The following is a 20,377-nucleotide window of genomic DNA, read 5'->3' as shown; positions in this document are numbered from 1 at the left end:
CAGTGCCGCAATGAGCTTCTGGATGTTCTTTACAAAGTGTGAACGACAACCATATCGTTAGTCTTGTGATTTGGCAAATGGCCAACCTTGCTACCGTCTGGAGGCAGCTATTCTAATAAAACAGTCTGGAAAACAAGCAGAACACCCTTCCCCAAAGCAAAAAGCAGAGTGTAAGAGGTAGTCTTTTTTAATTTTGTAAAGTGTGTGTAAAATATTGCTAAAATATTATATGCCTCTTTTAAATATAGCAAACAACAAAAATCTGCCAATAATACAGCAGCATCAAATATCAGAAAATAAAATGAGCTAAAGTGCTTGAGGTCATTTCACAACCAAGTGCAACTGGAGTGACCAGAAGGAGAGAACTAATCACCCTCCAAAAGTTTTAAAATTGTTCAACTATTAGTTGATTTTTGTTTTGTTTGTTTAAGCATGCATTTGGCTGCCTGAGAGCTCCTTCTAATCATTTATGAACTGTAACAAGACTGGATCAAATTAGGTAACGCCAAATGGATCTGGAAATGTACTTTCTGCCCGCCCTCCTGTTCCACTACAATTAACTCAACAAACAAAGTGAACAGTTCAGGCAATCAGAGCCTGATGATTAAAGAAAGTAAAATACGGCCTCCAGCTCTCACCAGTTATTGGGAAATGCTAGCATATCTTACTTGGAACGAGATTTGCTTGAGATTTGCCCCCACCTCCAACATGGGCACACTCTTTGGGGAAACACCTCTTCCTAATAGAGCATGCTGCCCATTTTAAAAAAAACCTTTCCTGACTGGTTTTAGGCGTTAAAACCCAAATATGAATCTTGACTGTTGCTGCAAATGTAAAATTCTGAAAATAGGATTGCCTCATTTACTCCCAAGGGTGATGGCCCAACTTGACAATCTACAATTCATAAACAGCAACGGAAATGTTGCTCTTACAAGCTGCTTCTCTTTAAAGGTGCCTACCTCCAAAGTCAAAAACCAAAATGCTTGTAGGATGGAGGATTCCTCTCAAGGAGTGCAATTTTTGCAGGCCAGGAGGCAGTCCATGAGTGACCCCTCATCTGAGCCGTGTCATTACGGATGGAAGTTCTGCAGCTGAGGCCTTTGGGGGCCAAGCACAAAAAAGGACAATGGTTCTGGACAGGATGCGCAGCTCAGTTTAAACAGGCCTTAAAAGCTCCTGGCTTAACTAAAACAAAACTTCATGCATATTCACCATGTGAATGTCACACCTCATCAAGCTGCACCCTTGATGCGTACCACGTTGCGTGTGTCACGTTTGAGGTATCCAGAACCGCTCGGCCATTTTTGCAAATCCTGGATATAAGCTGGTCAAAACATGGAGCCAAGCACCCTATAGAAAGTACGCTTCAACGAGCGCACCATACTTGATAGGTCCAACTGAGCTTTCATGGAAGTAGAAAGGATGTCTATAGGCACTGGAGTAGTTCCAAAAAGCGGCTGTTGGTGTGGGCCCCAGCTCTAAGCCAGGGCTTCCACACAGCCACCCACAGAGATCCTTCAGAGGTCATTATTCTTCCCGTAAAATACATGCAGCCTAAAAACACCCGTTTATAAATAACAGCAGGTTTTGCATGCGTATCAGTGGGAGAAGAGAACACACGGGCAGTTGTGGGAATGGGTAGCCCACTGGTTCCCTTTCTGGTCAGCAGGACAGTGCCCCAGCGGCGTGGTGCACACTGAACGTCTACTGCACGTGAGTGTAAACAGACATCGTATAGAAAACAGCAGTGAAACGGTGCTAAGGAGGGTAAGTCTTCCAGGGAGATTTCGACTGGACTCCTTAGTGCTTTCACCTCGGAGAACATGGCTGTCTGGCTCAAAACGACCAAGTCCGGCATACGAGACATTATACTTGGAACTCATCCTCCAGTCCCATCTTTGGAGAGTCTTTCCGGGGGCCTGCCAAACTGCCATCCAACTGACAGGCATCCCCCGTGCCGGTTTCATGGCCCAGGATCTGTCTTTGCACCAGCTTGTAGTAAAGGCCACCTTCTTCCATGAGCTGCTTGTGTGTCCCTTGCTGTACCACGCGGCCCTTATCAAGAACAATGATGTTGTGAGCCTTTTCCACAGTGCTCAGCCTGTGGGCTATGACCAGCACCGTGTGGTTCTGGACGTCTCCATAAATGGCCTTCTGAATCTGCCGAAGGAGAAAGGCTGACAGGATCAAACAGAATGGCATAAAGCGCAACTTCCTTCTTTTGAGTTTCCAGCCAGGTCCATCTCAGAGGTTTACAACAGGGAGCAGGAGATGAAAGCAAGCCCCACCCTCAAAATTCTTCCCCCAGAACACACATGTACATGCAAAGACAGGCATGAAAAGAGTCAACCTGATTATCTGTGTTAACAAAGCGGGGAAGTCAGTGTAGAAAAACCCCTTATTCCTACATCAGTTTTTGCTTTGAATTTGCTCAGGGGTGGGATGGGGCTGCCCAGGCTCAGCCTCTGCAATCCAATTCTTCCTACCGTCTGAGGAGGGGTCACAGCCCTGTCACCTGCCTTGCATGAAGAAGGGTCCAGGTCCAGGCCCCGGCATCATTTCCCTACAAGGGCCCTTGGGAACCAAGTTGAGATGTGGGGGAGACTCTCCATCAGATTCTGGAAAGCACCTGCCAGAGACTAGACCACCCTGGGCGACAGAGGACCAATGGTCCGACTCTGCATCAAAGAGATGGGAATTATGCAGGGCTACGCCCACTTTTCTGTCAAGACAGAGCACAGCTAGGAATGCAGGAGCTTTCAGGTGAACTTGCCGCCAATTCCAGTTAAAGAGATCCTCTCCGGAGGTACAGCTGGGAAAGGCCCCTCCCAGAAACCCTGGAAAGTGCCACCGCTCAGTCTTGGACTGTACAGAACTCCTCTCCATCATTGTCCATTTATCTATTTATTTAAAACTTGCGTATACCATCCCATCACAGACATCTCGGGATGGCTCACAACGGCATAAGACAGTCACCCCCAGCCTGTTGTTCCCCCCCGCCCCGCCCCCAAATGCATTGGACAGCAACTTCCAATACACCAGGATGGGGAAGGCTGCAGCGAAGCAATTTCTTGTCCCCATAATGCTGGCATCCAAATCCTATGCCTGAACAAGAGCTCCTTCCCAGAGTTCCCACTTACGGCGTGTTCACTCTCTGCATCCAGTGCACTCGTGGCTTCATCCAGGATCAGGACTGGGGGGTTTCTGATTAAAGCTCTCGCGATAGCCACTCTCTGCTTCTGGCCACCGGAAAGTTGGGTTCCCTTTTCACCAGCTTCTGTTGGGTCAAAGGAAAAGCAGGACGCATGAAGCACTGTGAAGTCCAGAGGCTAAGAAACAAGAACCTTCTGTTTAAAACCAAACCAAACACCAAGACCATGCACTCAATAGAAAAGTCTTAAGGAAGCCGCTCTTGGTCAGACTGGTCAACCTGGTTCCCACCTCGATCTGCAAAATGGATATAAAACCCTGCGGGCGGCGATGGGGCTATTTTGTCAGATCCGAGTATTTATTTTTGGCTGTTTTAGTGGTTTACATTGTGGGAGAGGGCTGTGAAAAGGCACATGAAGGAATTATTATATTTTATGATGTTGTGTTTGGGGCTTTCATTTTTGTGGCCCACCCAGAGAGCTCTGGTGATTGGGACGTATAGCAATGAAGCATTTCTATTAAGGTTTGATTCTTTCCTGGGCAGAGTTATCCATTGATTTAAATCCATATCATGCTTCCTCTAAAAAAAGGACATGTGCCTGAAACAGAGTGAGATTGACCACAAGAAGCTGAGATGTCTACAGATATAGAGGAGAAAGGCCCCTTCCTGCTTCTCCATCCTGCAAGAGCATCATCGCCTGTCAGTATAACCTACTCTCTCGACGACACGAAGAAGCAGACTCTCAGTACCTGTGTGGTAGCCATCTTGCAATTCCATAATAAATGTGTGGGCGTTGGCCTTTTGAGCAGCCTGTACGATGGACTCATAAGGGGCAGAAGCCAAGCCATACGAGATATTTTCTGCAATAGATCTCGCGAAGAGGACTGGCTCTTGGCTCACCAAAGAGATCTGCAGAAAGAAATGGGGCAGGGAGGAAGAGAAGGGAGAACACCCACAGTTTAAATGACTATGCTTGCTTGAAAAGTCACCCATTGCTCAAAAGAGTGAATTCTAGCCATTGTTTACACAATTTCCTCGTCTCCTGTAAGTAGTGCACAACCCCTTATCATCCTTTTTTTCTTGTTAAGGTGTATTATTACTACCTTCCAACCAACCACAAATACTGGGAAAGGCATGCTTATCGGCTGATGGTAACACCATCTTTCTAGACTTAAAAAAAAATATGACAGGGAGATTCTGAGCAGGTTCCTTGGACCAAAAATGAGTTCTATCACCTGCATAAATTATGCAGATCAGGTCAGCTGGCACAATTTGTCCCCTTTTACATAATTATTCTGGTTCTGGTAGCTGTAGGAAGAAAGACTGGGTGATCACAAGGCAATGAATCCCTTCCTTGGATCACTCAGCATTTGAGATTTCAACAACATCACTTTCTCACCTATCTTCACAGTCTTAAGGACTAGAAATTTATCTTTTGCTTTCTATTCTCCTAAGTGGAACCTAATATTTTCAGAAAGCCAGATACTATTTATCATATACAATTATTTGCAGATAATTTTTTCAGCCACACCGAACGCTAGAAGCTAGAAGATGGTTATCGGTTACGCGTACCACGGAGTGCAGGTACTTGTGCTCATACATGTTAATAGGCTGCCCATCCAGTAGGACTTGCCCATCTTGGAGAGGGTAGAAGTTCTCCATGATGTTGACACAGGAGCTCTTACCGCTGCCAGAGGGACCCACCAGTGCTGTCACTTTCCCAGGATGGAGAATGAAGGAAACATTCTGTAAAACAAAACGATGTTTCCCAAATCTCAATGTGTCTAACGTCTATTAAATTTAACTTAATCACATTTCTGTACTACCATTTAAATAGAAATGTCCCCAAGACAACTGATATATCATAAAATACTTTAAGCAGCTGAGTGTATGAAGTCTTGCAATGTCTTAATAAAGTCGTCCTAAAGTAAAGAAGAAAAATCTATAGAAAAGCTCATTTCTGGTGAAATCCCAAGCACTCGGGGAGAATAACAAAGTTTCTGAATTGAGTATACAGACAGGTTGTGGAAAGGGGGCAGGAGATATATTCCACAGCTCTGGATCCACAACTGAAAAGGCTTAAGCACAATGGTGTGTGTGTGTGTGTGTGTGTGTGTGTGTGTGTGTGAGAGAGAGAGAGAGAGAGAGAGAGAGACAGAGAGAGAGACAGAGAGAGAGACAGAGAGAGAGACAGAGAGAGAGACAGAGAACCTGCATGCAATCAAGGTACTCCATCATGGCAATGCTGTACAGCCCTGCCCACTTGGAAAAGAAGTTCTGCTTTATGCTAGTGCAGCACATTAAGTGACTTGCACAGGTGTTCCCTGAATGCTCCTTATTCTTGGAAATAAGGAAGAACGAGGAGGAGAATCACAGCAGGAAAGAGAGGGTAGTGGGGGAGAAAATAAAGAGAACCCTGTCCTGGAGGAGGGCAGGAATGAATTGGGAGGATACTGCGACCGTGGCAAAGGTTCACGGCCCTTGCCTTGCCCTGGGTCGTAGGGAGACATAACCTACCCTGAAACTCTCCTTTGCACCAAACAAGGAAGTACACGATTTTACCTACCACAGAAGAAAGGCAGCAAAGGTTACCTGTAAGACCTGAGTCGCAGGTCGGGTGCGGTAAGCAAAGGTGACATTCCTGAACTCCACTCTGCCTTCCATCTGGCTGGGGGCCAGGGTTCCATCATTCACCATGGTTGGCTGGCGCTCTATGAAGTCAAAGACCTTCTCAGCTGCTCCAACTCCCTGCATCAGGCCGCTGTAGACTGAGCCAATGGACTAAACAATGAAAGCAATATAGGAGATTACAGTGTCAAGGAAGAACTACTTGACTAAACTAAGACCGGGATGTTTGCCTTTTTAAAACAAAAATACTTCTTCAGAACTAATTTAGCTTGGAGTTGTCACAATTAGAAAGAGGGTCCTTCCTGCTCAAAAGAAGAACAAGTTCCACACAGTTAAGTCAGGAAGGTGCGGATACAGCAAGGTTCTCGGGGTCCTTTTTGTTTTAACGGAAGTGCACTGAATGCACTTATGAAGATAACTAGCAGGAGGATCAGAGCATATTCAGGGCCTGTGTCAGATCAAGTCAGCTCAGCCCTCGCCTCGACCTTCTTCCTGTTTCTGAAATGCCAGTGGAGCTCCTGGGAGAAGATCAAAGGTCCCAAGGTGATGACGTTTCCATGAAAGCACATAATCAGAGTGGAAAATAAAAGATAGAGGCTTCCAGGTACACAGCACTTACCTCCACGCAATCACCCAGGACGAATTCATATATGATGAAGGAGATTAAGTTCCCGCTGGTCATCCGGTCTGAGATCACCAGGTGGCCTCCATAGTACAGAATGCTGACTTGAACGATTAGCAGAGTCAGCTGAAACCAAGAACAAGCATCCAGACTGAGACACGGGAGAGAGCATTCCCCAGGCTCAGGATACCGAGGGTTCCCCTTGGACTCCATCCTGCACAGCCACATGCTGCAGGCGAAAACATGTAGGGCTTACGGCTGGTTGAACAGAAACATGCAATATACATCAGGATGCCAGGTTCCCGAAGCACCGCTTGGGGAACTGTGTCTGCTTGCACGTCATGCCTGCCTCCATGGGCAGAAAAGGAGCCAGGCGGCATAGAGAATGAGAAGGGATACTCTGCACAGCAGATTCGTCACTGGCGGTGCCTCTCCTGGTGACTTTTCCTCTGTGTCGAGGGCCCTCCCCAGGAAAAGCGGCTCCCTCCCCACCCTAGCAGCCTTCTACTGTTCACCGAACACACGGTCAGACTAAAAGGGAGGTGAGCGTACGCCATTGGACCAGACGTAGTAGGTGTAGGCCCGGGCTTCCTTTTTGTTGAGCTTGTAGACTTGCTGCAGTTTGTCCCAGTAGACGTTGGCCTCCACCTCCTCGTTGGCAAAGCTGCGGACAGTCTTCATGGCGGAGAGGGTTTCTTCTGCAGTGTTGTTGGCCTTTGCCAAAGCATTCTGGACCTCTTTGGAGAGTTTCTAGACATTGGGTATAGAAGGGGGTCAAGGAAAGAGAGGAGAGAACGGCTGTCTACGAACCAAGGCATGGGACAATCCTACATTAGTGGTTCCCAACCCTTCAGATGCAGAGTCCAGCCACTGATACCACCCTCTTCTTTTGAAAGCTGTCTGTCTAAAGCTCCTCAAGACTGCTTACAACCAATACAGTATCTGAGTGGAAACCAATAAATCAACATTAAAACACCCCTCCCTTTGGTGCACCAGCTTCCTGTAACTGGTTTGTAACTAGTTTGCCGGGGTAACTAACAAAGTATAAATCGTGTTTTGACATCGTGGCTTGGCAGCTCCCTCATGAAGTTGGCAGAGATTCAGACATGCTGCCAAACATGTCTGAATGCAGCCACAGTCATGACCTGAAAGTAAGCTAAGTCAGTGCCAGGGCATCAGTGCCAGGGTGTCCCTGGATCACATATAAACCCTGAAGGCAGGGGCCTCCAAGGCATAATTTGACAAATGGATGGGTGCTGTTTTGCACTTAGAGCTGATGGCCCCAGACGAAACCTGGCTTCCAGAGGGAAGCCACGTGGTCCTCCCAAGACTGCCAGAACCCAGAAACAAGAGACTAGACTGGATAAGCAATGGCTCTGACGCTGAAATACGGCAACAGATTGTTTTGTGGTGATGGGATGTGGATGGATGGATTCCATGCTCAATTAAGCACCCAAAAAGCACACCAGGAAAAAGAGTTAGTGGCCAACACTGTATTAAGGTAATACACCTAGCTAGCTTAGCTTACCCCAACCTGGTGACCTCCAGATGTCTTGTACTACAACTCCCAGTATCCTGGGGTCACCAAATTGGTGAAAGCAGGGCCAGGTGATTTGTAATCTACAGGCTTCTACCATTAAGGTTAAAGCCCCGGTCAACAAAAACACAGGACACCTTCATTATTCTATCATCATCGTCATCAACACACATAAGCAAACAGTGAACGGAAGTGTCTATTTGACCTGTGCAGTGGACGATTGGTGCAAAAAGCTGACTTGAAAAGGACTAGCCACATGCAAACGGCACCAAGGCCACCTACAAAATGGCTTACTAGAGCCAAGGTGTAAATGAGTGCAGAGTGGCAGAGCAAGCACATTTATCAGGAAGGTCGATAAGTAATGTCTAGCCCACAGTCCCTACTTTAGCAGAAACCTCCCCTGCCTCCCTGCGTTCTGCGTACAGCAGGGTTAATCCAGCAACAAGCGAGCCAAGAAGCCGCTGCTGGCCAGAAGCCAGGCATCAGGCACTCGGCTTGCACAGAGTGTCTCTGTGCTGGGAGCAGGCTGGCCTCTTGCCACAGCAGTCGGAGCGCACTGGCGAAGCATGAAGGACGCAGCCGAAACAGGAAGAGCACTTTTGCCGACTTAAGCATTCAGCCGCTGATGGGGCATTTGACCTCGGGCAGAGGCTTATGCGGAAAGATGCGCCGTGACGCCAGCCAGCTCACGAACAATGAAGTATTAAGCAGGCATGCAGGAGCTGCAACCGGTATTACAAGTAGGGTGGAGGCAAGCGAGAGGGGAGGGAAGTAGAGCACCGAGGCAGACATGGCAGGCGGAAGAGTCGCTCCTGGTCCCAGAGGCAAGGGAGGGGGTGGGAGGAGCAGGAAATCCTCCCCCAGCTTTTGGAGCCATCTACAGACAGGCAGCGGAAAGCGATGCTGCTGGGATCACAGGAAGGGTTATCAAGGATGGCATAGGGAGGCTGTCTGCTTTTGTGGAAAATAAAAACAACCCCTCAGGGAGTTCGAACAGGCCTCAAGCAGCGCGCTCATGATCTGCCCCTGAACACGGAGCAGCTGAGTACATAGCCTCTGAAGGATGGTGCCCCACCCCTTGCACAGACACCCCCGATAGGATTTCCTCTCCAGAGATGGCTCCCATTTCTTTTAGGTCACCTGAGACGGTAAGACGATCTATGGCTCCCTATGTCCTTTTGCCACCTGCTCTGGCAAGCAGGACAACTACATTCCACGGAAGGGCAAAGCAGACAGCTGGGCTGCAGCACCGCCAAGGCAAAAAGGGGAAAACTCTGCGGAATCTCTGCCAGAGTTTTAAGAAGAGCAGCCCGGCTGATTGCATCTGCACGTCTAGTCATTCTCTCAGCTACGCAGTGAGTCAGAGCGCTAGTATGGGAAAGGCCAAGAAACAAAGATGAGACTCTGAAGACAGCACAAGGGTTACTCATGCAGTATTACGTACTACCAGCCTCTTTGAAATTCAGAGGATTAAAATAACTCCCAAGGACATGAATCAGGGAGGCAGGGCAAAGTGGAGCAGCTCTTGGGAACAGTTTCTTAGAGTCTGGTGCAGGAGACAGTGGAATGCCAAGTCACTTTGCATTTGGAGATCCCGTGCCAAGGAGGGGTTGCCAGCCACCAGTTGTGCAAACGGGGCTGCGAATGGGGAACTGCAGGTCTTCTTATTAAGGGCCCATGGTGACATCATTCAGTCAGCACTCCCGTCTCCTGTCTTTGGTTCTGTCCTGTATTCAGAGATACAGGCCGGCCTTTCTACAAGCCGGTGCCTTCCCGATCCGTGCGACTGCAATTCCCATCATTCTTGGTTAGCATGATGAGAGTCGTAGCCCAACACACGATCTGCAGGGCACCTGCTGATTAGAGGAGGAGGATTTAGATGAAACCTAAAGCGACTGAATCCAACAGGCCTCTGCAGAACCGCGGCTGGGGAGGACGCCTGGTGGGGGGCGCTATGGCACGCGGGGGCTGCTGTGGGCGGGCGGCTGGCCGGCCACTGGGCACGTGGGATGCAGGGCTAGATGGACCTTCGCTCTGATCTGGCAGGGCCCTGGCTCCTGCCGTACCGAAGCGTGCCTGGGGACCAGCTCCAACGCAGCCCGCGTGCCGGCTCTCGCTCAGCAGCAGGAGCGGGCCCTTTACCGAGGCTGCTTGGCAGCAGCGGCCCACGTGCAGCAGCTTTCACGGCAGGATTGTTCCGCTTTCGATTGCGTTTATTCTTGTCTTGCTCAGGTTTCACTTGGGACTGAAAGCCACATTCTGTGCCGTTTCTCTTGGTAGAAAGGCAGAGTGACAACCACATTCAGGAAGGACCTCTCTCGCCAAAAGGGAGAGTGCCCACCCATCCTTCTGTCTAGAGAAGGGACAGGGGCTCTCCCCCAAACCACAATGACATCAGAGATACTGGGAAAGCAGCTCGCAGTCTCAGATTTCTGCCTGCTTAGAGCCGCTGCATGTGCTGGGACCGGCCCTAGGGGCAGCAGGAGGGAGAGGCTCTCTGTGCATGCTTAAGAGTACTCTCTTCTATTACTTCGCCACCCTTACTCCTCTTACCCTCACACGAAGGAAGTGTGGGGTGGCTAAGCTTTGCACTCGGGCCTACAAGCTGCAGAGACTGACCTTGTAGTACTTCCCATAAAGGTCCGACATGAGCATGACGATGGGGAAACCCATGAAGGTCACCAGGGAGAGCTGCCAGGAGAGGCTGAACATGAAGACGATTATTCCCGTGGCCTTGACCATGTTGCGCAGGAAGATGTTGATGTTCTGCGAGACCAGGTCGCTCACGATGGTTGTGTCGGACGTCAGCCGGGAAATAATGTCACCTGCAGGAGAGAGGAGAAAACGAGAACAGAAGCGTTGTGCATCAGCAGGAGACTGCTCAGATGGCAAGACCTCTGTTCCTGTGCCAGTCTCCTCCATGCCCGTAGGCAGAAGCAGTGCTTTTTTTGGCATAGAACGCACTCGAACAGAGTTCCGGCACCTTTTTTCAACAGATTTTCCAAGTTTTAAAAGTAACTTTTGAAAATTTGATGTTTGGTCCACATGGATTTGAATCGCCCTGTCGAGCGTAGCGGGTCGGCGGCAAAATCATTAAAACGGTGCATGCGGGCTGCTTGTGTGTCAAATCCAATGCATGCGTACTTCGTCCACGCTGGTTGTGATGGCGCTGCTTGGCTTGTGATTAGTTGTGTGGTCATGCGCTGAGTGCTTACTGCAGGTGGCGACTGTTATGTTTCGTTACACAACTGACGTGTGGGTGTGTGTACAGTGACTGACTACCTGCGAAAGGTAAATAATTTCATGAGTTCCGGCACCATTTTTCTTACAAAAAAAACACTGGGCAGAAGATCCATGTCTTTCTTTCCAGCATGTGCTTTCTTGTAAAATTCATGTTTAAATTTCTTCAAACTGCTAGAGATCCCAATGCATGCCCCAGAGATTTTTTTTTAAGTATCTGTAAGACTTATTGACTGCACTCAACCACCAAAACAACAGATAGCAGTAAAATTCCACACAAATAATTTAACCGCAAGGCTATGTAATCTATGGAAAGCGTAAATAAAACCAATAAGAGAAAGGCAACAGAAGTAACTGTGTTTTTTAAAAATAAACATCAATCAAGCAATCAATTACATTAAAGAAGCATGTTTTGCTCCCATTTGGTCCCTGAGCACACTTCAGATTCTAAGCAGAGGCTGATTGAAAGCCTCTTCGACCATCAACTGGGGTGTCCATCCACAGTTTGGGTTTCTTAAAAAACAAGCTGCTTGGTTTCAGGAAGGGGGACCCTTAGCCCATGGGCACAGCTCAGTCTGCCAAGAGTCCTGAGATACTCCTTAAATAAAGCATTTGAATTCTTGTTTGCTTGTCAGCACTGGAGAAGCCCACCAATGCCAAAAGAAACCCCCCCTGGCATCTCGTCACCAACAGAAGAGGAAAGCGGAGTCCTGCTGACAAAGGAAAGTGACTCCAATGATACTGGGAAAGGAATCACGCCCAGCAACATCTGGACCCAGTGGTTTCCTGGGAATCAACCTAACAGCTCCCCATTCCTGCTCTGCATCAACGCAACTCCAGCCTTCTCTGGGGCAAAGTGGCCCATCTGGACAGGGGAGGTGACTCACCTATTTGGAGCTCAGGTGCACCAGACAAATGTTGGCCACCTTTATTCCCAGGAAGGAAAGCAACTCCATTTAAGATGACTCTCCTTCCAAGGAGGAAAGCACAAATCAAGGATACAATCAGGCAGTTCCTACAAGCTGTATCCAGGTTGTGCGAAGCACATTTCTAAATTCAGCCTACTTTGCTGGGCTGTGGAACAGATATTTTTTTCCTGGAACTGCAACACTGAAATCCAGCCACAGATGACCAGGGGCCTGTATAAGGGATCCTGGAAGTTGGATGCAAATATGGGGGTGGAGGGTGATTCCACGCCCCTGAATTCCTTCAAGGACTTCCACACCATTCAACACAGGAGAGGGCCAGCAGGAAGCTTCAGGAGTCTGTATCTCATTTTACTAGAGCTCTGAGGCCTACTAACTGGTGCCAGATGCAAAGGATAAAAAATTCAAGAACAGGGTTCCTCTGAGCAGGTACTGAGTATGCCCAGGGATTTTATTTGAGGACCAGGAACGGCTGAGCTCACAGGCGTCCGTGGCGACTGTGAAATCCATTCCTGGCTCCCACAAGCTTTCTTAATTTCAACAGTCTACGTGAGGTGCGGCCATCCCTTTGTTAGGTGCTACTGTGAGAACGTTCAACCCCAAGCTACCTTCCACTTGTCTCTGACTGAGCCCTAGCTCCGACACTCACGCCCTGCTGCTGTTCTGAGAAACAAACCTCCAGTCTCCCCCTCAAGCGATGTGGGACGGCAGTGAATGAGGCTCTTGTGGTGCTTTCGGTCAGATGGGAGCTGGCAGCCAGAACCCTCAGACATACAGGCCAGACCGCGAGGAGGCTTAAGTGCCTCCTTTACTTAAAAATGTTTGAGGACAGGGCTGAAAGAGCACAGCACAGCTGCCGCCAAAGAACAGCCTTTCCCTCCAGGCCACATGGCGAATCCCCTTGAAACCGAGGGCAGCTGCAGAAGACGTCCGTGACACGGGACGCTGTTCTTCTGCTCCAAGTCGGAATTCCTTCATGTGCCAGCCCAGGCCTGGATACACAGCCGGGGCAATTCCCCGGTGTCCACAGTTCTGACTGTGCCAGAAAAGCAGAGCATTGCCACAGGGGTTCTGCAGCAGTGGAGGATTCAAGTGGCAAGCAAAATGCGTATCCCGCCATCCAAGACAGAGAAACTCACCAGTGAGGTTTTCATCGAAGAAGCTCATCTCCTGCGAGACCAACGACCGAAAGAGTCTGTTGCGAAGCCGGATGTTCAGCCTAGCAAACACGAGGGTGAAGACCCCGCCCCGGATACCTGCGGCAAATGAGCTGATTGCAGATAAGAGACGTTATAGGACAGACAGACGCCAACACACAGCCCCTCAGCCCCCCGACCACATGAGAGGGAAGACAAAACAGTCTGCGCCCCAGGCAGCAGGGCCAAGCTGCGGCTTTTCCGATACAGCAGGGCTGACTGCTTTCCCACGCTTTCACTGCCACCTCAAGAGGGGACGATCTCACAGTGCTGGCTTAAAAGCAGGTGATCAGCTTGTCCACCCGGGTGGCCTGGCCTTTCCAGCAAGTTTGAGTCAAGGCTTGGTGAAGGCTTGCATGCCAGGGTTCATTCCGCTGCAAGACAGAAGGTGCTGCCAAAGGTTGCGCAGAGATCGGCAAAAGGCGACCTCCCTCTCTGCTCTGAATGTAGTTGTTTTCCAATGGGGAGAGCTGTATGTGTATGCGATGCTAGGCCTAACGGTTGGTGCTCCACAGCTGCAAAGCCTTTACTGCAGGGATGTAAAACTCACGAGTCAGAGGGCTACTCCACAGGTCTTGCATCTGTAGTATTTTACCAAAAGATGCCCACTCCACTCCGAGAGCATCAGTTCTCCAGCGCATCTTCTTGAAGCCTACAAGCCATGCTAAACATCTGGCTACTAGGGGTTTACTCCTGAAGACAGCAGGGGAAAGTAGGTTCAAAAGGGGACCCTGCTCAGAGTTTACTTCCTGGCATTAGCCTGTTTCCCCCCTCCGATTCAAGAAACAGCAACTTGCCGGAAGGTTGACCCAAATCTGCAAAAGCACCTAAGTGGCAAGATAAAGCCATCGCCATTGTGTATTTCCTTACAATTAAGGACATGTGACTCTTTTCCTTGATAATGATTGAATTGCACAGCGATGCCTTGAGCCGTAGGGAAGGCATTGAGACCTTGCACTGAGCACCCATTTTTACAGGAGGATGGACTAATCTTTGAAAAACAAGCAAATACAATTCTCTGCTCCACGTGAATGTTACTAAAAAGGGAAAGTCTTGCATAAAAACTTCCCAAAATACCTTTTAACAAGTTACATGACATAAAACAAGATTATTGCGTCTCTAAAAAGTGAAAAAGGAGAGAATGCTGGGAGAGCACACTACAAGGAAGTATAGCTATCTCTACAGGCAAAAGGCAGGGAATGGTTTCCCATACCTAAGACCCCAGGCAAGCAGTGCTGAAAATCCTGCAGAATAACACCCACACACCACACCACTATACCCCCCCACACCCAAGATGGCAATAATTCCACCCTGGGTTTCGACCAAGGTGTACTATGACAGAGGTGGCATAATTCACCAATCACTTAAAGAAGACTACCTTCCTATGGCTAGAAGGGCCATGATCATCACTGCCACGGAAAACTGGTCCATGCTCTTCTGGATTACTATCCCATCAATGGCTCGGCCAGTGTAGTAAGGCAGGAATGTCTCTCCTGTTTGGGCAACATGAAAGTATAAGCTAGATCAAAAGCAAAGTCCCAATTTGGAAACGACAGGAAACACCACTGCATTTTCAAACATAAAATGTGGAGCAACTCCAGATGTTGCTGGGTTACAACTTCCGTCACCCTGACCAGCGCCACGGGTCGCCAGGAAGTCCAGCAACATCTGGAGATCCACACAGTACATACCCCTGGTGTGCATTGAGCTGGTGCAGTGCTGTGGCTCGGGGCTGAGCAACAAGTTAGGAAAAACACCTACTCCCCATGTAGTTTTGGACAAGCTACGGTCAGTCTCCCACCGGCCCCCCAACATGAAGGGCAAAGGAATACTTGGAGGGCTCTTGTAAGAACAACAGAATGTACATCAAGTGCTTCGAATGCTTGAAATGAGGCACAGACGTTAAGGAATGAGTAGCAACGCTCGGTACCCAAAGCAGGTGTAGTCACTTTTCAAGGCACTCACCTAGAGCAGCAAGTAAGAGGAAGAAAAAGGCCACAGCCAGCAAGGGAGCATCTGGTTTGGTATAAGACAAGAGCTTACAAATCGTGGCTGCTGAGGCCTCCTCTTTGTTTTCCTGAGTGCCGGGAGAAGTCGGGTCCCCAATTTCTTCTGCTTCTGTCCTAGATTCGGAATTCACGCCCAACGACTCCCGGGAAGGCCTCACAAAGGACAGCAGCTGCCACAAGGAGAACGTGGCCGCCAGCGACACATATGTCCAGGCAAACAGACTCCAGAACCACGGGTCCTTGATGGTCTTCCTCACCTCGGAGTAGAGCAGAAGCTTGACTAAGGCGTAAATGCCAGCCGCCAGGCAGACCACCGCGATAAAGATACAGGACCTTTTCAACCGCTTGGGGCCGTAGTTGGTGTTTTTGGCCACCCCGATGGCGGCGCCCGAGAGCAAGCAGCTCCGGTACAGGCAGACCGCCCAGATGTCCAGCATGGAGTCGAAGATGTTGAAATGCTTCAGGTCCTGCAGGATGCTGCTGGTGCTGCGGCTGCGCTCGTACAGCAGCGTCGTCACCGTCACGTCCACGCCCGTGAAGGCCAGCGTGCAGGCCACTGCTCTCCAGGCCCGCATCCTTGGCTTGCCCCGGACTGAGGTAGAGGTTGAAAAACAGCGGGAGGAGAGGAAGGGGAAGGAGGCGGCTCCTAGCCCAGGGTTAACGCCAGCGTCTCCGGCCAGCCACTCCTGCGAAAGAGAACAGAGCAAGCCTAGCTGGATCTCAAAGTGATGAGGCAGGCAGATTTTCGGCGTAGACTTCCCCTCTCGCTGCAGAAAGGGCTCCCTCTGTATTAAGGCTGCGGCAATTTGGTGTGCTAGGAAACTCTCCTACCTTTTTCCAGACAGGGGGGCACATAAGTCCGTTACAGCAAAAGGAACAGATTGTGTGTCACCAAAACAAGGTGTAACAAGTTTATTTTGCATAATTTTTTGGGCACGCTGTCTGTCCCCTTCATCAGAGGCATCTGAACACATGTTGGGAATCAGGCTGGATTTGCTCACCTAAAACAGGAACTAACAAGCGATGGGCTCCATGTGTTTATTGGACAACCCACAAGCACAACATGTTAGCCTAAAAGGCACTGACCCCCTTCAGACAAAATTCACAGGCACGGTGATGGCGAGAATCAATGCAGCTTAGCCACCTTTCTCACCTGTTTCCATTAGGCCTCAAACCGTGCCCTCTCTTTATCCAAAGGTCTCTCCTTTTCTTTTGTGTGACAAAACACTTCTTCCTTCAAATCCCTGTTGTACAGGGCCTGTTTCTTTTAAGAGGCTGTACCATTTTAAGCAGGACAAATTAAGATATACTGCACTCGAGCCGATAGTAGAAGGCCAACCCGTCAAGCCTCAAGCCCCATCAATAGTACTTCAAAAATGTTCTGGCTGCCATCTTGCCCCTCTTCCCTGTCCAAGGCTGCAATTCTGGGCATGTTTACAGCAAAGTAAACTCTGAACTCAGAGTTCTGATAACTTAGTTATGAGTAAACATGCTGAAGATTGCTATGCACAACTGTGAAATAAAGGTTTTTAACATTCCTGTAGTGCCTTCCAAATTTGTCCAGTACCTACTTTTCAGTGCCAGACCAAGATCTTTTTATTCACCTAGGCCTTCAAATAAACAAACAAATACATGCCATTTCTATTTCTTTTAAATAGCAATTTGTTTTAAAACAATCATTTTCCATATTTTAGCTGCTTCCTTTTAAAATTACTTCAAATTAACACTGGTGAGGCTTTTACAGTTTTTTTTTACACTTCTATGTCTTATCACTTTATCTTGGTTTTTACCCTGTAGCTGTTTTTATCCTGTAGCTTCGACTACAGGGTTATTCTTAAAATTAATAAACCACCATCACGATTATTAGAACTAGAGCTGGAGATGGAAGAGAGAACCAAGCTAGTTCCTGATTCTTGTAAAACACTTAATAAACACCAAATAAATGCATCTCCCTAAAGTTTGTCAATGTTTTCCTTCTCTTTCAGGGTTCCCATATGCTGCAGAAACTGACCTTCCTAATGCTAAATTGCTTGTTTAAAAAACACATCCAGTTGAATGCCAGGCCGCCATCTCTGACCAGCGGGCCCGAAAACCCTCGGATGTGGAGACGAACCCGGGCAACAGATCTCTTCCCTTGCAGGCCTCCTGGCCGTTGCCATGGAGACAGATGGAGGCTGCTCCGTCCTGCAGGCCCCCTCAGTACCCACAGGCTGCCATTCTACTGGAGAAGATGGGCAGCCCCCGTCCTTCTCCACACACCAGACCACCCCCTCGTAGTCCAACATCTCTAACTGGAAACAATAAAAAACACGCTAGGGGGAGCAGAGAAGTGATGTTGACAGACTTGGGAGGCCCACTAGAAATGTTCCCAGCCTTGCGTGTCGGGCTATAACTCCCACCATCCTCAGCCACTGAGGGATGGTGGGAGTCGGGCATCAAGGATGGGAAGGTTGGCGAAGGGCATATGTGCGTGTGAGGGCCCCTGAAGCCTCCAGGGGGCGCTCCAGCCTCGCAAACCGGCTCTTGCGCGCACACCTGGAGAGAAGCTCTGCTGGGGCCATTTAAATGCGCATCCTTGCAGGGATGCGGCCTTCTGATACAGCCCCATTTGACCCTTCAGGTCTGCTGTCCCAGGCAGCTTCTGTTGTGCGCTGTACCCCTGAATCCTGAATCCAGCGACCTGGAGCAAATCTTACTCCTAGGCTCCACTTCCCGAGACACCACGTGGGCGAGAATCCCCAGTGTGTGTGTGGAAAGAGTTGGCGGAGACGAGGCGGAAATCTAAGCCATTCCCCAGCCTTTATCGCAGTTCTGGGCAGCTGAAATATGAACTAAGGCCCAAGAGGCTGTCAAGTTTCTCAGTTACAGTGGCTCTTTTTGGGTTATTGAGGCATGCTCTCATAGATGCTATTCTTGAATTTCGGCTTTTATAGGAGTCTTAAGTTGTTCTGGATTGCTTTATTATTGATATGTATACACCCCACGTTGTGGCAATATGGTTGGTCTATAAACTGAAATTATTATCATTAGTTTTAATTTTAAGTCAGCTAAGATCTTCCCGCTGCATCCCATTTCTTGAGTGTCTCTTTAAATCATAAGCTCATGGGAAATTCTCCACTGATACTCTCATTCCGGGAGTCTAAACAGTGGGTAAATTGCTGTAAACAAAACCTGACTCCAATTAATTAGGCAAACTTCACCTAATTATTCCTATTAAGAATTAATATATTTTATATTAAAAGAAAATCTTATTAATATACATTACTGAAAAAATAGACATTTTAAGTGTTAAAACTATTGTGCTTTTAAATTCAACCAATAGCTGAAATTATTAAGAATGAAACCTCAATAAACAATTTGAAAGAAATTTCTTTAACCAGGGACAACCCAACTAATTAATGCACTAGCCATTTTTGGATGAGTTTGATACCTTTTAAATTAACTCAAAATTATCTTCACAGAAATACACAAAAACTAGAGGACTGGGGAACGAGAGAGAAAGAGAGAGAGAGAGAGGGAGACAGAGAGAACGGGCTTGAAATAGGTTTTCGTATTCAGCTTCTTGAACCTTAATGCTATGCCTTGTCAATCACACCAGCATTTATATCCTGTTTTTTCACAATCAGGGTTCCACCTCTTCAGGTAGAAAAAAAGGCTTAAACCTTTACAGAAAAACGGTTTTTGTTTAAAAGTGCACTCTGCAAAACAGCAACTTTGATATTTTGAACTAGAATGTAAGTGTACCATAAACATCATCCCTGATGCCTGGAGGCAGGTTGAGTTTCTCAGGGGAAAGAGGAAACCAATCTGCACATGCTCAGACATACTTTGTTATATCACACTATCCAGGACTTAATACGAGCTTTCTGTGTTTGTATGCTGAGCGCCAAAATTAGACAATATTTAAAACATTTACATTGGGTAGAACTTGCATCCTTTTTCCTACCTCAGACAAAACAACTATCTTGCACTTGTGTTATTAATACCTGCATCACAGGCAGCTATTCATCTGGACAAGTTTTTGTCATCGCAGGAAAAGGTCCTGCTGTTTAAGGGCACCGAAGCCTTGCCTCAGCGGGCAGCAGATAAGGGGTAAACGCTGGTGCATGAAATCATGGCTGGAAGGGAACAAGATCGTCTGCTCTGGCCAAACTTCCATTCAAACTAATGAGGTCTGTTCAACAGCCTAGCAAACACTAATCTACACCGCCAGATTTCCTGAGGAATCTGCCAAGTCATTCCGCTAAAGAGAATCACAGAAAAGATGAGGAGAAACAATTATAAAAATTAATGTTCAACAACCTAATAAAGTCCAATTAATCCCGTTGGTTTCGTTTTGCACTCAGCTATCTTCCTAATTATATGTAATGCAGCCCTACTAGATGGAGTGTGGGTTTATTTATTTTGTTGTGGAATGGCTCAGGTTTAAAAGACATTTCTGCAAGCACAAGAACACCTGCGTGGCACGCCAGGCTCATCTGCAGTTGGAAGGATCCCGGGAGTAGATCTTTCTCGGCAAGCAGTAAGGTGGACAACTAGGAGGCAGTTTATTCATGCCCTTGATGTTCTGGTATCTCAGGCTGCTGAGATACCAGAACAATCTGCAACGCTTCGAAGGCAGGAGGGGAGAGCCTCCAAGAGGGTTGTGAAATGCACGTAACTCCTCTTGGTGACTCAGTAATTTTGAAAGCAGGCAACATGGGGTTCAAAAGCCTCAGAAGTTAATTCTTTTGTCCTATTCCCATCATCCCTGAGCACAGACCATGGTGGCTAGGGATCATGAGTCCAACATACCTGGTGGATATGAGTTTCCTCGCTCAGACTCCTCAGAGATGGGCAAGGAGACACAGAGACAGAATTATCCCCACAGAACTAGTTACATGCAGCGTGTAATTACAAATAGACATATTATTACCCACCTAATAACTCCACAAGACAGATCAGGGCTAGATACACCCATTCCATGCATAACTTGGATTTATACCTGCTTAGGGGAGGAAGCTGCAACTTGGAAAGGAGCATCTGCCCGGCAGGTAGGCAAAAGGTCCCACCTTCAAACTCGGGCACG

The 20,377-nt window shown here is 48.1% G+C and overlaps 1 protein-coding gene across 2 annotated transcripts; it reads right to left on the bottom strand.

Moving 5' to 3' along the window:
- Nucleotides 1–766: 766 nt before the first annotated feature.
- On the bottom strand, nt 767–15,985 carry ABCB9 (ATP binding cassette subfamily B member 9). 2 transcript variants are annotated; one of them, XM_044440840.1, is made up of 11 exons: nt 15,266–15,985; nt 14,679–14,793; nt 13,244–13,374; nt 10,558–10,763; nt 6,954–7,151; nt 6,399–6,527; nt 5,744–5,932; nt 4,724–4,897; nt 3,901–4,060; nt 3,141–3,277; nt 767–2,160 (listed from the first exon to the last, which is right to left on the bottom strand). In XM_044440840.1, the coding sequence occupies exons 1-11, from the start codon at nt 15,882–15,884 to the stop codon at nt 1,867–1,869; spliced, it is 2,352 nt and encodes a 783-aa protein (XP_044296775.1). In that variant the 5' UTR covers nt 15,885–15,985; the 3' UTR covers nt 767–1,866. The 2 variants fall into 2 exon arrangements, with proteins under 2 accessions (XP_044296775.1, XP_044296776.1); XM_044440841.1 differs by having other exon boundaries at nt 15,567–15,623.
- Between the last annotated feature and the right edge of the window lie 4,392 nt (nt 15,986–20,377).

The sequence above is a fragment of the Varanus komodoensis genome, unplaced genomic scaffold (assembly GCF_004798865.1).
Source record: "Varanus komodoensis strain SLA01 unplaced genomic scaffold, ASM479886v1 scaffold38, whole genome shotgun sequence".
Classification (NCBI taxonomy): Eukaryota; Metazoa; Chordata; class Lepidosauria; order Squamata; family Varanidae; genus Varanus; species Varanus komodoensis.
The sequence above is the reverse complement of the archived record's forward strand: the minus strand, read 5'-3'. Positions and strand labels throughout refer to the sequence as shown.